Genomic DNA, 15,285 nt, shown 5'->3' with positions numbered 1-15,285 from the left:
AATGTGTGGATTGGGTTGGGGGACAATGCAGCAGGTAACACGGAGACATCAGAGTGCACTAACTGCTTCATCCACGTGTGTTTGTGGGTTGCTAGATTATTCGGAATGACCGCAACATGGAGCAGATTGTATTTCCCATGCCTACCATCTGTGAATATTTAACCATCGAGTCCAAGCAGAGGGTCATCAACACTACAGAACAGGATGATCAAGGGAGTAAAGTCAGCGACTTCTTTGAAAGGACCAACTTCCTCTACAACGAGATGATATGGCAGAAGAAACTCAGAAGTAAGACCTCATCCAAAAATATTTTTGTGTTTCAAAGTCGTAACTACTTTTGCATTCACGTTGGGAAATTTGTTACATTGATAGATTTAGATAAAAAATGATGGGCAGGGATTCGCGTGGGGTAGCGATTGGCTGGACTGAATTGGTTTAGTTGTTTATTGTCACGTGCACCAAGGTACAGTGAAAAGCTTTCGCTTGCATGTTATTCAGTCAAGGAAATTCACGCCGTCGACAGTGCACTAGTGTGCAAACTTCACACAGACAGCACCCGAGGTCAGGATTAAACTCGGGTCTCTGGCGCTGTGGGTGAACCAGCGATCACCCCCGTACACTAGCCCTATCCCACACACTAGGGACAATTTGCAGAAGCCAATTAACCTACAATCCTGCACGTCTTTGGAATGTGGGAGGAAACGGCAGCACCTGGAGAAAACTCACGCGGTCACGGGGAGAATGTACAAACTCCATACAGACAGCACCCGTGGTCAGGAACAAAGCCAGGTCTCTGGCACTGTAAGGCAGAAACTCCACCATTGCGCGACTGTGCTGTATTTAGACTACTACTGATCTTATTTTTCATGCATTCATAACCATTGTCTTTTCTGGTTAGGTATGCCCCTGCTGTACTGGTTCTCCAGGAGAATGACCCTCTGGGGTAGCATCTCCTTCAACCTCGCGGTGTTTATCAACCTTGTCATTGCCTTTTTCTATCCGTACGGACAAGCAACTTCGATGGGTAGGCCGTTCATGGATTACTTGATGCAAACAATTTCTGCATGGATGAATGAATCCATGACTGTTTAGACTAACACTGAATGAGTGACCTTGCTTTTAAAAGTTAATCCCGATAAAGACCATGTACTTTGCCATTCAAATGAATTATAGAGTCATAGGGAGATATAACATGGAAACAGGCCATTCGGTCCATTGAGTCATCACCAACCATTTAACCACCCATCTTAGATTAATCCCATTTAAAAAAATATTCTCCAGGCATTACCATGAACTAGTTTATTTTCTACCACTACCTGCACATAAGAGCAAGTTACAGTGGGCCATTAACCTACTAAACTTCATTTCTTTGTGATAAGGGAGGAAAATAGAGCACCACAGAGCAAACACAGATAATCACAGGGAGAACGTGCAAACTCCACACAGACAGCACTTAAGGTCAACCTGGGTCTTTGACGCTGAGACAGCAGCTCTACCTGCTGTTTAGTCTTAATTCCAATGTATAGCTCTTAAGATACCCCAAGGTAACACTGAAATAGTGCTACTGACTGATTAATAAAAAATAATACCAATTAAAAACTAGAACCAATTACACGATAATTGTTGGAGGTACCTAAATCAGAGACATGTCTTGAGACATAAGGAACGGCAGATGCTGCAATCTTGTATGGAACACAAAGAGCTGGAGTAACTCAGCAAGTTAGGCAGCATCTGTGGAGGATCCAGATACACGATGTTTCAGGTCAGGACCCTTCTTCAGATAGTGGGGTGTCCACTAGACGCACCTGCCTGTGTTTGCCCCATATCCCTCTAAGTCTACCCTTTCCATGTACCTGTCTAAATGTTTCTTAAACATTGTGGTGGTTCCTGCCAATTAACAACCTTATTCTGTGCTTTGATACTCATGAACAAAATTTGTTCAGGCCAGAAACGTAGAAATGATCCGTTCTCTTTTTTTCCCCCCTGCAGGAGCATTTGATTCGTCCTTTCTCTCGCTTGTCTTTTGGGGCGTGATAGGCTTCTCAGTAGTTTCTTTGTTTGCCAAGAGATACGGACTCAGACCATTAATTATAGCACTGATAGTTCGATCGATATATTACATTGGAATAGGCCATACGCTGCAAACACTGGGATTACTCAATGTAAGTATGAAGATAATAATCAGCATAATTATATTGAATCATGTAAAGAATGCACTTGGTCGATCCACTAATTAATCTCAATGTCAAAACAAATGTTTATCTGTAAAATGTATTCTATTTGCACAATGTATCTTTTTTTTTAGTTGCCTAATCTATTATTTGGTGCAATAGCTAGATAATTATCCAGAGAATTTTATGGGCGGCACAGAGGCAGAGCGGTAGAGTTGCTGCCTCACCACGCCAGAAACCCGGGTTCAATCCTGATTATGGGTGCTGTTTCTATGGAGTTCGTACGTTCTCCCTGTGACTGCGTGGGTTTTCCCCGGGTCAAATCAAGTCAGGTCAAGTCAATTTTATTTGTATAGCACATTTAAAAACAACCCACGTTGACCAAAGTGCTGTACATCTGATTAGGTACTAAGGAAAAAAATGAAACATACAGTAGCACGCAAACAGTTCACAGCGCCTCCTCAATGAGCCTCAAACGCTAGGGAGTAGAAATAGGTTTTGAGCCTGGACTTAAAGGAGTCGATGGAGGGGGCAGTTCTGATGGGGGAGAGGGATGCTGTTCCACAGTCTAGGAGCTGCAACCGCAAAAGCGCGGTCACCCCTGAGTTTAAGCCTAAACCGCGGGATAGTGAGTATTTATTTATTTATTTATTTATAGCTCAGTTTAGTCCCACACTACAAAAGCATACAGGTTTGCGGGGTTAATTGGCTTTTGTAAAATTGTAAATTGTCCCTGGTTCGTAAGACAGTGCTGGTTAGAGAGGACTCAGTGAGCCGAAGGGCCTGTTTCCGCGCTGTATGTCTAACGTCTAAAGAATCAATAGAATAAATCAATGTATGGAGCCTTCACGCGGCAATTAGCAGACCCAATACATAGTCATAGAAATTACATATAAAAGTGATGCAGGCATTTAATTATGGTTGATAAAGGATGTGACATTTCAGTTTATTTGCTGGAGTGGATCGGTAAAATGCCAAGATCCTTGAACACTGTCTCTATTTAATTTGTTTGGGAATTATCTGACGTAAGCTCACAACTGGACAGATGTTCATCCAGGTGAAACATTGATACGGTGGACAATCCCTTCCATATGAAGGTGAAAATGAGTTGACTCCGAGGCGTAGTCAGGCTTGTGCTGTCTAATTATACAGACAATGAGAGAAGCAGCGCAGCACAGTGGCGCAGTGGTAGAGTTGCAGCTTTAGAGTGATACAGTGTGGAAACAGGCCCTTTGGCCCAACTTGCCCACACCGGCCAACGTGACCAAGCAACACTAGTCCTACCTGCCTGTGTTAGATCCATATCCCTCCAAACCTGTCCTATCCATGTACCTGTCTAACTGTTTCTTAAACTTTGGGATAGTCCCTGCCTCAACTGCCTCCTCTGGCAGCTTGTTCCACACACCCACCACCCTTTGTGTGAAAAGGTTACCCCTCAGATTCCTATTAAATCTTTTCCCCTTCACCTTAAACCTATGTCCTCTGGTTCTCGATTCACCTACTCTGGGCAAGAGACTCTGTACATCTATCCGATCTATTCCTCTCATGATTGTATACACCTCTATGACATAATTCTCCTGCACTCCAAGGAATAGAGTCCCAACCTATTTCCTATAGCTCAGACCCTCTAGTCCTGGCAATATCCTCATAAATCTTCTCTGTACACTTTCCAGCTTGACAACATCTTTCCTATAACATGGTGCCCAGAACTGAACACAATACTCTAAATGCAGTCTCACCAACGCTTTATACAACTGCATCATGACCTCCCAGCTTCTATACTCACAGTGCCTGAGACGCGTGCTCGATCCTGACTACGAGTGCTATCTGTACGGAGTTTGTACGTTCTCCCTGTGACTGTGTGGGTTTTCTCCAGGAGCTCTAATTTCCTCCCACATCTCAAAGACAAACAGGTCTGTAGATTAATTGGCCACTATAACTTGCCCCTAATGTGTAGGGAGTGGATTAGAAACTGGAATAAAACAGCAATTGTGTGAACATGTGATCGATAGTTGCCATGCACTCACTATGCCAAAGGGCCTGTATCTATATTGTATCTCCATGCTGTATCTTTGAAGGCTAATTGGCTTCTGTAAATTACCCCTGATATATCGGATGAGAATCTGAGATAACATAGAATTAGCGTACGGTTGATTATTGGTAGGGGCTGAAGGGCCTGTTTCCACACTGTATAACTAAACTAAACTAAACTAAACTAAACTGACAGATTAGTTCGTTTTTGCAGTCGCAGGCTCACCATAATATTCATATACAACACTACTCTAGTCATCCATTCTGAAAAAGGGTTCCGACCCGAAACATCACTTATCCATGTTCTCCAGCGATGCTGCCTGACCCGCTGAGTTACCCCAGCACTTTGTGTCTTTTTATGAAACTGGTCTACTCACCTGGTTCCTTACCTAACTAATCAGTTAGTTATATTATCACCTGCCATTATCTTTCCTTGCCTCTGCATGTTTCCTCTGGCATATGCTAAGGATCTATCCTAAACAGTACAGTTGGCAGCATTAATAGAAACAAAGCATTTACTTCCACAAGCTTACTGACCATGCGTGACTGCAAGGGTCCTGATCCAAAATGTTGCCTATCTATGTTCTCCAGATATGCTGCTTGACCCGATGACTCACTCTTTAGACTTTAGAGATACAGCGTTGAAACAGGCCCTTCGGTCCACCGAGTCTGCACCAACCTGCGTTCACCCCGTACATTAGTACTATCTTCCACAAGATAGGGCCAATTTACAATTTTTTACCGAAGTCAATTAACCTATAAACTTGCACGTCTTTGGAGCATGGGAGGAAACCGGAGCACCCAGAGAAAACCCACGTGGTCACAGGGAAAATGTAGAAACTCTGTACCGACAGCACCCTTTGTCAGGATTGAACCCGGGTATCTGGAACTGTAGGGCAGCAACTCGATGGCTACACCACTGTGCTGACCCGCACTATGATTCTTTTTTTGTAAACCGGCATCTGTAGTTCCTTGTATCCATCTCAACATTATCTGTCTTGTCACCTCCATTGTTTCTAAATTATCAAACTACTTTTCAGCATCCAGTACCCGATGAACATAAATTTCCTTTTACCAAGCAATGGAAAGACCAAGGATATTGCCTCTTGTTCCCAAATCACAAATTATTTTCTCAAGTTTCTGAGAAAATGCATTTCCATGGATGGTGGTGGAAGCCAAGTATATATATTCCATGGATGGTGGTGAAGGCCAAGTCATTGGGTATATTTAAAGAAGAGATTGATAGGTTCTTGATTAGTAAGGGTGTCAAAGTTTGCAGAGAGAAGGCAGGGGAAGGGGTTGAGAGGGAAAATAGATCACCCATGATTGAATGGCCAAGTAGACTTGATGGGCCGAATGGCCTAATTCTGCTCCTACGTCTCATGGTCTAAATCAACATCAATCAGTGGTAGAGTTGCTGCCTTACAGCAAATGCAGCGCCGGAGACTCAGGTTCGATCCTGACTACGGGCGCTGTCTGTACGGAGTTTGTACGTTCTCCCCGTGACCTGCGTGGGTTTTCTCCGAGATCTTCAGTTTCCTCCCACACTCCAAAGACATACAGGTATGTAGGTTAATTGGCTGGGCAAATGTTTTTTAAAAATTGTCCCTAGTGTGTGTAGGATAGTGTTAATGTGCGGGGATCGCTGGGCGGCGCGGACCCAGTGGGCCAAAGGGCCTGTTTCCGCTCTCTGTATCTCTAAATCTAAAAAATCTAAAAAATCATTCAACATGAATATTGTAATATTTTTGTTGTCCATTATTATGCTAATAATTAACTTTCTTTTCTGTTCAGCTCATCAACAAAATTGTATATCTTGTTGCTTTTGTGGGAAACGGTGGCAAATTTATCATTGGATACAAGGCTATGATCCTGGACATGGAGTTCCTTTATCACATTGGATACATTGTGACAAGTGTGCTGGGGCTTTTCGTGCATGAATTCTTCTATAGTATCCTGGTATGTTATATATTCATCAATAACTATTTTATCCAGAGATGATTTTGCAAAATAATCAAAGAACAAAAGTCATCTAGACAAGTACATGGATAGGAACGGTTTAGACGGATATGGAGCAAACGCAGGCAGGTGGGACTAGTGTAGATGGGGTATCTTGGTCGGCATGGGGCAAATTGGGCCGAAGGTCCTGTTTCCGTGTTGTATGCCTCAATGACTCAAAAAGATGTTAGGACAGGTCCATGGATATGAAAGGTTTAGAAGAATATATGGGTCAAACATGGGCAGGTGGGACTAGCATAGATGGGGCATCTTGGTCGGCATGGGCAAGTTGGGGCGAAAGGACCTGTGCCCACATTGTATGCCTCTATGACTCCAGAAGACATTAAGACAGGTCCATGGAAAGGAAAGATTTAGAGGGATATGGGCCAAACGTGGGCAGGTGGGACTAGTGATGGGGCATCTTGGTCGGCATGGGCTAGTTGGGCCAAAGGACCTGTTTCCACATTGTATGACTCTGTGACTCCAAAACACATTTAGACAGGTTCATGTATAGGAAAGGTTTAGAGGGATATGGGCTAAACACAAGCAGAATCGGTGTAGATGGGGCATCTTGATTAGCATGGGCACATTGTGCTGAAGGGCTCATTTCTGTGCTGCATGACTCTAAGACTGACATTTCATCTTACCCCTGTGGCATTTTGGAATGGAGTTGATTTATTGCTTATAATGTAATATAAGCAATCTCGTACCCCTGTACAATGACAATAAAGATATATTATATTGTATTGTATTGTATTGTATTGTATTTTCAAATAGAAACAAAGAAAAATTGAAAAAGAGGTAGTGTTTATGTAATGTAGTTATTAAAGTCAGAGATAGATTTTAAATGTACAGGTAAATTAATGCATTTGGTTCACCATTGCATTTAAGCTGATTTTACTTTTAATATTACAGTCGGAAAGTAAATTATAAATGAATCCTGTAATAATATGTTAATCTTGCTGTTTCTAGAGATATGTTTAGAATGGAATGGATAAGATTAATGTGTATTATTAAAGTAAGAGTTGCAATTATTGACGAGTTAAGTTATCTTTACACTTTGTGATCACATCACCAACCTGAAGCAATCCTTGATCAGGCATCGTAGTACTAACCAGCCTTTCCTTTTAACCACTTGTTTGTACACAGGTATCACAATACTTTCTAAGATTGATTTTAAATTATTCCTATTTTTAACTTAGAACATAAAATAGTGCAGCAGAAGCACAGGCGCTTCGGCCCACAACGTCTGTGCCAAACATGACTGTGCCAAACATGATGCCAAAACCAATTCTTATCTGCCTGCACAAAACCCGGATCCTTCCATTCAATGAATATCCAGTTCTTTAAATGCTATTCACATGCCTGCCTCCAGCTCCACCCCCGGCAGTGCATTCCAGACACTCACCACCCACAGAAATAATTTATGATTCAGTGTTAGGAAGCCCAAATGCAGATGCACGTAGTTGGAGAATTCTATGTGCAAATTGACCAGATCAGGCCATTCTTTTCTTCTACCAAGATCATTGAAGTGGCTCAGTGAAGCTGCTGCTTCACAATGCCAGAGACCAGGGTTAAATCTTGAACATGGGAGCTGTCTGTGTGGAGTTTGCACTTTCTCCCTCTGACCACATGGGTTTCCTCTGGGTGCTTTGGTTTCCTCCCACATCCCAAAGACATGCAGGTTTGTAGGTTAATTGGCCCACTATAAATTGCCCCTAGTGTATAGGGATGCGAAAGTGGGATAACATGGAACTAGTGTGAGTGGGTGATCGATGGCTGGCATGGACCTGATGGGTTGATGGGCATATTTTCGTACTATATCTTTAAACAAAACTAAATAGGAATCAAGTGTATTTAATTGTCATATGTAATGACCACGGAATAATGAAATTCTTACTTGCAACAGCATAACAAAAAATGTAAACACAGTACTCATAGATAACATATAATAAACAAGAATTCAATAAATTAATAACCCCAATACAAGTCCAAAGATGCCCAAAGTCTTTAGTGAAAGTCCATAGTTTAGTTTGGTGTTGTGTTATGTACAAGAACCTGATGGTTGTTGGAAAGAAGCTATTCTTGAACCTGGTGATCACGGTTGTCAGACTTTAAGGAAGTAGAGGCGCTGATGGGCGTTCTTGATGATTGCATCAACATGCAGGGCCCAGAACAGATCTTTCGAGATTTGCGTGGCCAGGAACTTGAAGTTAGATAGAAAAGACGCGGTTCCATTCTGATAGATCTAACCTTGTTGTCTATCTATTTCTGTCTTTCAGCTGTTTGACCTGATCTACAGAGAAGAGACTCTGTTTAACGTCATAAAAAGTGTTACACGTAATGGCCGCTCCATCCTCCTGACGGCCGTGCTTGCTCTCATCCTTGTCTACCTCTTCTCCATTGTGGGCTTCCTCTTCCTGCAGGATGACTTCATTTTAGAAGTTGACAGGTTACCAAGCAGCAAGTCTTCAGGTAAAACTAGCTTGGCACTTGATCACTTTTGCATCGTCTCTACATTCATCGAAATAGTGATGAAGGCACAATGGTAGAGTTGCTGCCTTACAATGCCAAGAGACACGGGTTCAAACCTGACTATAACTCTGCACGGAGTTTGTATGTTCATCCTGTGACTGTGTGGGTTTTCTCCGGATGCTCCAGAGACCCGGTTTTGATCCTGACTATATGGAGTTTGCACATTCTCCCGACCACTGCATGGTTTTCTCTGGGTGCTCCGGTTTCCTCCCACACTCCAAAAGGGTGCAATGCAGGTTTGTAGGTTAAAGGGCTTCTGTAAATTGTCCCTAGTGTTTTAGAATAGAACTAGTGTAAATGGGTATCACAAAATGCTGGAGTAACTCAGCGGGTCAGGCAGCATCTCAGGAGAGAAGGAATGGGTGACGTTTCGGGTCGAGACCCTTCTTCAGACTGATGTCAGGGGAGGGGGCGGGACAAAGATAGGATGTAGTAGGAGACAGGAAGACAGTGGGAGAACTGGGAAGGGGGAGGGGAAAGAGAGGGGCAGAGGAACTATCTGAAGTTGGTGAGGTCAATGTTCATACTGCTGGGGTGCAAGCTGCCCAAGCGAAATATGAGATGCTGTTCCTCCAATGTGTGGTGGGCCTCACTATGAAAATGGTAAATGGGTGATCGCTGGTCAGCGCAGACCCGATGGGCCAAAGGGCCTGTTTCCACACTGTACCTCAAAAAAAATGCTAAAAAAAAGCCTTCCCTTTTCTGCATTTGTCACTTTGACAAAGACCTAACGTGATGGACTGAAGACACAGAGAAGGGACACTGTGGCTGGTATGTCTACCATCAGCCACTCAAGGTTTCTTCTGTAGGCAATGTTTTGGACATAGGCTGTGTTAATATTTGTGTCTATTGTGAATGAAGGCAGCTGTACATTAGAAATGTAACTTTGGCTGCATTTAAGTAATGAAAGGATTAGTTAATTTGTCCAAAATCCCCTTTGTTACTAAAGTACAAATAGTTTTAGTTTGAGTTTAGTTTATTGTCACGTGCACCAAGGTACAGTAAAAGCTTTTGGTTGAGGGCTGTCCAACAAAAGAAAAAACTGACCATGAATACAATCAAGTCGTTCACAGTGCACAGATGAAGGATAAAGGGTACAACATTTTGTGCAAACATATAGCATTGAAGTCCGATAAAGTACGATTAAAAATAGTTCACAGTGAGGTAGATGGGAGGTCAGGACTGCACTCTAGCTGATGAGAGGACCATTTACTTGCCTGAGAACAGCTGGGGAAAAAACTGTTCCTGAATCTGGAAGTATGTGCTTTCAAAGTTCTGTACTTCTTGCCTGATGGAAGAGAGGAGAAGAGGGAGTGACTGGGTTGAGATGTCTTGGATTATGCTGGTGGCCTTGCCAAGGCATTGTGATGTAGATGGAGTCAATGGAAGGGAGGCTGGTTTGTGCGATAGTTGGTGCTGCGTCCACAAATCTCTGAAATTGCTTGCGATCTTGGATGGAGCTAAGTGTAAGAAAATAACTGCAGATGCTGGTACAAATCGAAGTTATTTATTCACAAAATGCTGGAGTAACTCAGCAGGTCAGGCAGCATCTCAGGAGAGAAGGAATGGGTGACGTTTCGGGTCGAGACCCTTCTTCAGACTGATGTCAGGGGGGCGAGACAAAGGAAGGATGTAGGTGGAGACAGGAAGATAGAGGGAGAACTGGGAAGGGGGAGGGGAAGAGAGGGACAGAGGAACTATCTAAAGTTGATAGAGCTAAAGTCACCCGACTAATTAACTAACGGTGTTCCTTTTGGATGTGGAGTTTCTTGAGAGGGTGTAGAGGAGGATTACCAGAATGCTGCCTCGATTAGAGGGTTTCAGGTAGGAGAGGTTGGATAGTCTTGGATTGTTTTCTCTGTAATGTTGGAGGTTGTGGGGAGACTTGATAGAAGTATATGAAATTATTAGAGGCATAGATAGGCTGGATGGTCAGAACTTTCTTCCCAGGATGGAAATGTTCAACACTAGAGGGCACAGCTGTAAGGTGAGAGGCGAACAGTTTAATGGAGATGTGCAGGCAAGTTATTCACATAGTGAGTGGTGGGGGCCTGGAATGTGCTGGCAGAGGTGGTGGTCGACACAGATAGATACTATAGTGGTGTTTAAGAGGCTTTTAGATAGGCACATGTATATACAGGGAATAGAGGAATATGGATCACGTTCAGGCGGTGAGATTAGTTTAACTTGACATCATGTTTGGCACAAGAGCCTGATCCTGAACTATTCTATGTTCCATTAAGTTCCTTATTTGGCTTCAAGAAGAGTAATTGAGTGTGATAGTGCTCTTTTTTCACCACATAAAGGGAGGGGTGTTATCGGGTTAATTCGTAAATCAACCTTGACTCTGGACTTTGATTCATTAGGACTGTTGTCTCTGGTGCCGTGTGTAGCACTTTGGATTCTGAGCCACAAGTTACAAGTTCAAGTCTCAGCCCTGACATCTGAGCATTAAAGTCCAGACAAGTACCACAACATTGATTGAGTGCTGTATTGTCAGTGAATCCACTTTAATGTGCTGTATAAAATCAAGGTTGCACCTACTCCCACGAAGGATCACACAGTATCTCGAGGGCTATTTTGAAGAATCAATGTGATATCTCGTCTGCTGACAAAAATTTAAATCACCAAAACAGATTCTAAAGTCATAAATGCTTAAGTCATTGGAACAGAATTTGGCCATTCAGCCCATCAAGCCTACTCTGCCATTCAATCATGGCTGATCTATCATCCCCTCTCAACCCCATTATCCTGGCTTCCCTCATAACCCCTGACACCCTTACTCGTCAAGAATCTGTCAATCTCTGCCTTAAAAATACTCAGTGACTTGGTCATTGCAGCCGTCTATGGCAATGAATTCCACAGATTCACCACCCTCTGACTAAAGAAATATCTCCTTTCTAAAGGTGCATCTTTTTATTCTGAAAGTCATTTTCACATCTGTGTTTGTGGAAGTTTCCAGTGCACATTTTGGCTGTTGAATCTCATCATTAACAACAGTAACTGCACAGTCTGAAGAAGGGTCCTCATCCTAAATATCACTTGTCTATATTCTCCAGAGATGCTGCCTAGCCCTCTGAGTTACTCCAGCACTTTCTGTCCTTTTGTGTAAACTAGTATCTGCAGTTCTTTGTTTCTACGTACCTGCACTTCATTGGCTGTAAAGTACCTTTGGTTATCCCAAGGTTGTGATAGGTGCCGTGAATATAAGTCTTTCTTATTTTCAAGGGCTGAAATGTGGGAGGTGCCAAGTATAATTTTGAGATTTAAAAAAAGATAAATAAAAGACATTCTGAAAAAAAAACCCCAAGTACAATGAAATGATGTTGTTCATAACACGAATCTTCTAAGACCAAGTGTTGAAAATAGGGGACCCAAGCAAAGTGAGGTGCACGAGGCAATAATTTTTAAACTGATCACATGTGAAATATATATTTTTTGTCATTGTTAATTAGGTCCCTTTGATCTCAGTGGAACAGTAATGAAGGATTTCATTAACTCTTGCGCTGCGGATGATATTAATTGCGTTACAGGCATTCAGGAGAATCTAAATCAAGGTATGGCACATTTGTTTTCAATATATATAAACAACCTGGATTTATATATAGATGGGTTGGTTAGTATGTTTGCAAACGACACCAAAATTGGTGGAGTTGCAGACAGTGCAGTAGGTTGTCAAAGTGTACAGAGGGATATAGAGCAGCTACAGAAATAAATGGGCAGGGAAATGGCACATGGAAGTTAGTCCGAGCAAGTGTGAGGTGTTGCACTTTGGCAGGTTGAATGAAAGGGCAAAGTATATGGTTAATGGCAAGACCCATAACAGCACCGATGTACAGAGCGATCTTGGGATTCAAATTCACACTTACTGCAAGAGGCAATACAAGTAGATAGAGTGGTAAAGAAGGCGTATGGTATGCTTGCCTTCATCAGTTGGGACATTGTGTGTAAGAGTCAGGAAGTCAGGTTGCAGCTTTGTAGGACTTTGGTTAGACCCCTAATGAAATACTGTGTGCGATTCTGGTTGCCCCATTGCAGGAAACATGTGGAGGCTTTTGAGATGGTGCAGAGGAGGTTTACAAAAATGCTACCTGGATTAGAAGGTATTAGTTATAAGGAGAGGTCAGACAAAGTTGGATTGTTTTTATCCGCGGCATCGGAGTCTGAGGGGAGACATGATACACATTTGTAAAATTGTGAGAGGCATGGATAGGGTAGACAATCAGATCCTTTTCTCCAAGATGCAAGTTTCAAAGACTAGAGGGCATAGCTTTATGGTGAGAGGGGCAAAGTGTAAAGGAGATATGCGGGGCAAGATTTTATTTTAGAGAGAGAGTGGTGAATGCCGAGAACGCACTGCCAGGGATGGTGGTGGAGGCAGATACCATAGTGGCGGTTAAGAAGCTTTTAGATAAGTACATGGATATGCAGGGAATGGAGGGAAATGGATCATGTGCAGACAGAGATTACTTTAACCAGGCATCTTGTCTGGCATGGGCAATGTGTTCCTGCGCTGTATAGTTCTGTGTCTGCACTTTACAATTCAATCTACGTAAAACAAATGCACCAACACACAGATCTTGTAGGCCTTTGATGCATGTTGAATTACTTTATATAAAAATGTTGCTTATCTCTATTCCCCAATCTGAAACAGCATCCACAAGTTTCACAGGATCAAAATAGACGATACTACTGATATATAATTGAAAACACAACCATGTGTATTTTATTGATGTGTAAGAAGCAACAACAGATGCTGGTTTACACCGAAGACTGACACAAAATGCTGGAGTAACTCAGTGGGTCAGGCAGCATCACTGGAGAAAAGGAATAGGTGACGTTTCGGGTCAAGACCCTTCATCAGACCCGTGTCTGTCCCGCACAGAGTCCTTTACCCAGAGTAGGGGAATCAAAAACCAGAGGACACAGGTTTAATGTTTGAGGGGAAAGATTTAATAGGAACCTGAAAGACAACTTTTTCACACAGAAGGTGGTGGGTATATGGAACAGCTGTCAGAGGAATAAGTTGGTGCACGTACAATAACAACATTTAAGACATTTGGACAGGTACATGGATAGGAAAGATTGTGAAGGGTTTGGGTCAAATGCAGGCAGGTGGGGCTTGCGTAGATGGGGCATCTGGGTCAGCATGGGCAAGTTGAACTGAAGGGTATGTTTCCATGATGTGTGACTCTGAGGAACATTGTCACTCATCTCACCTGATGCTATTCATCATCATCATCATCGTTGTACCCCTGTACAATGACAATAAAGATATATTGTATTGTATTCATTAGTACGTTCTTCAAGTGTCCATACTTTAAAACCTTTTATCTACTTTAAAATGCAAGCTGTTAAAGGAAGAAATTGCATTTTACATTGTCGTTGACGTCTCTTGCAATTACTTAAAGGATCAGTGGGCAAAAGAGGCTGCCCCCTTTATACAAAGTAGAAACCGACAAACGGCAATGATATGAGTGAGCAATCTTTCTGGTTTTGGTTGTGATCATTCTCCACTGTCCTTTATGCTGAGGACTGCTGGGGAAAGGGGGTGACAGGAAGCAGGTACATGGAGCTAAATTCATCAATAAAATTTAGGTTAATGGATGAATGAAGAAGCATATCCAAACACCAGCCATTTTAAATCCTTACGCAAGTTCAAGTTCTTGAATAATACTATTGGATATGAAATTCAATGAGGCTGGTGCTTTGCCGATGTGTGGGAGAAGATAGCCGTGGTATTTCTTCCAGCACTATGTGAATGCCAGCATTAAATCAATTGAAACAGATTGTTGATGTTGGCATTGAAATTAAATTGATTGGAAAGTATTGATTTTGAGATAAGAGGGTGTGGATCATCTGTCAATGTGTTGGTTCTTCTCTGCAACCTCTCCATTTACTGGTGACTAAAATGAGCCAAGCAGTAATCAAAAGAGACAAAATATTTTTTAGCAGAGCATTGGACTATCAGGGAGTGTAATAGCATTGTGGTTAAATCACGGGTCTAGCTTCTGAAAGCCCTGACTATTGTTCCGTTTGAATCCCAGGGTGATAGCAAGGGAATTTAAAATTAGATTAGTTTAGATACAGTGTAGAGATACAGTGTGGAATTAGGCCTTTCAGCCCACCGAGTCCATGCTGAACAATGATCCCCCGTATACTAGTTCTATACAATCCTACACACTACGGACAATTTACAGAAGCCTGCAAACCTGCATGTCTTTGGAATGTGGGAGGAAACTGGAGCACCCGGAGAAAACCCCACGCAGTCACAGTGAGAACGTACAAACCATACAGACAGCACCCGTAGTCAGGATCAAACGATCAAACGCGGGTCTCCGGCGCTGTGAGGCAACTATACTGCTGCACCACTGTGCTGCCAGATAATTAAACAAATCTGGAATTAAAATTTACTATCTGCAATAGTAGCTATGGAACTTTCTGATTGTAATAAAAACCCAATTGTTTCACTCGTTCCCCTCAGGGAAGGAATCTGACCTCTGTGACCCTCCAAACCATCCAATGTATTGGACTCTAAAGTACCTCCTTA

General features: G+C 42.5%; 1 protein-coding gene across 1 annotated transcript in view; it reads left to right on the top strand.

Moving 5' to 3' along the window:
- The window catches only part of itpr3 (inositol 1,4,5-trisphosphate receptor, type 3), a 185,378-nt gene that overhangs the window by 157,857 nt on the left and 12,236 nt on the right, over nucleotides 1-15,285 (top strand). Inside the window, exons 48-53 of the mRNA XM_078420692.1 lie at nucleotides 96-288; nucleotides 899-1,024; nucleotides 1,990-2,162; nucleotides 5,997-6,161; nucleotides 8,483-8,675; nucleotides 12,191-12,292. Coding sequence (XP_078276818.1) covers nucleotides 96-288; nucleotides 899-1,024; nucleotides 1,990-2,162; nucleotides 5,997-6,161; nucleotides 8,483-8,675; nucleotides 12,191-12,292 — 952 coding nt within the window. The remainder of the gene's footprint in view (nucleotides 1-95; nucleotides 289-898; nucleotides 1,025-1,989; nucleotides 2,163-5,996; nucleotides 6,162-8,482; nucleotides 8,676-12,190; nucleotides 12,293-15,285) is intronic.

The sequence above is a fragment of the Rhinoraja longicauda genome, chromosome 24, assembly GCF_053455715.1.
Source record: "Rhinoraja longicauda isolate Sanriku21f chromosome 24, sRhiLon1.1, whole genome shotgun sequence".
Lineage (NCBI taxonomy): Eukaryota > Metazoa > Chordata > Chondrichthyes > Rajiformes > Arhynchobatidae > Rhinoraja > Rhinoraja longicauda.
Note: the sequence above shows the minus strand (reverse complement) of the source record. Positions and strands in the feature narration are given on the sequence as shown.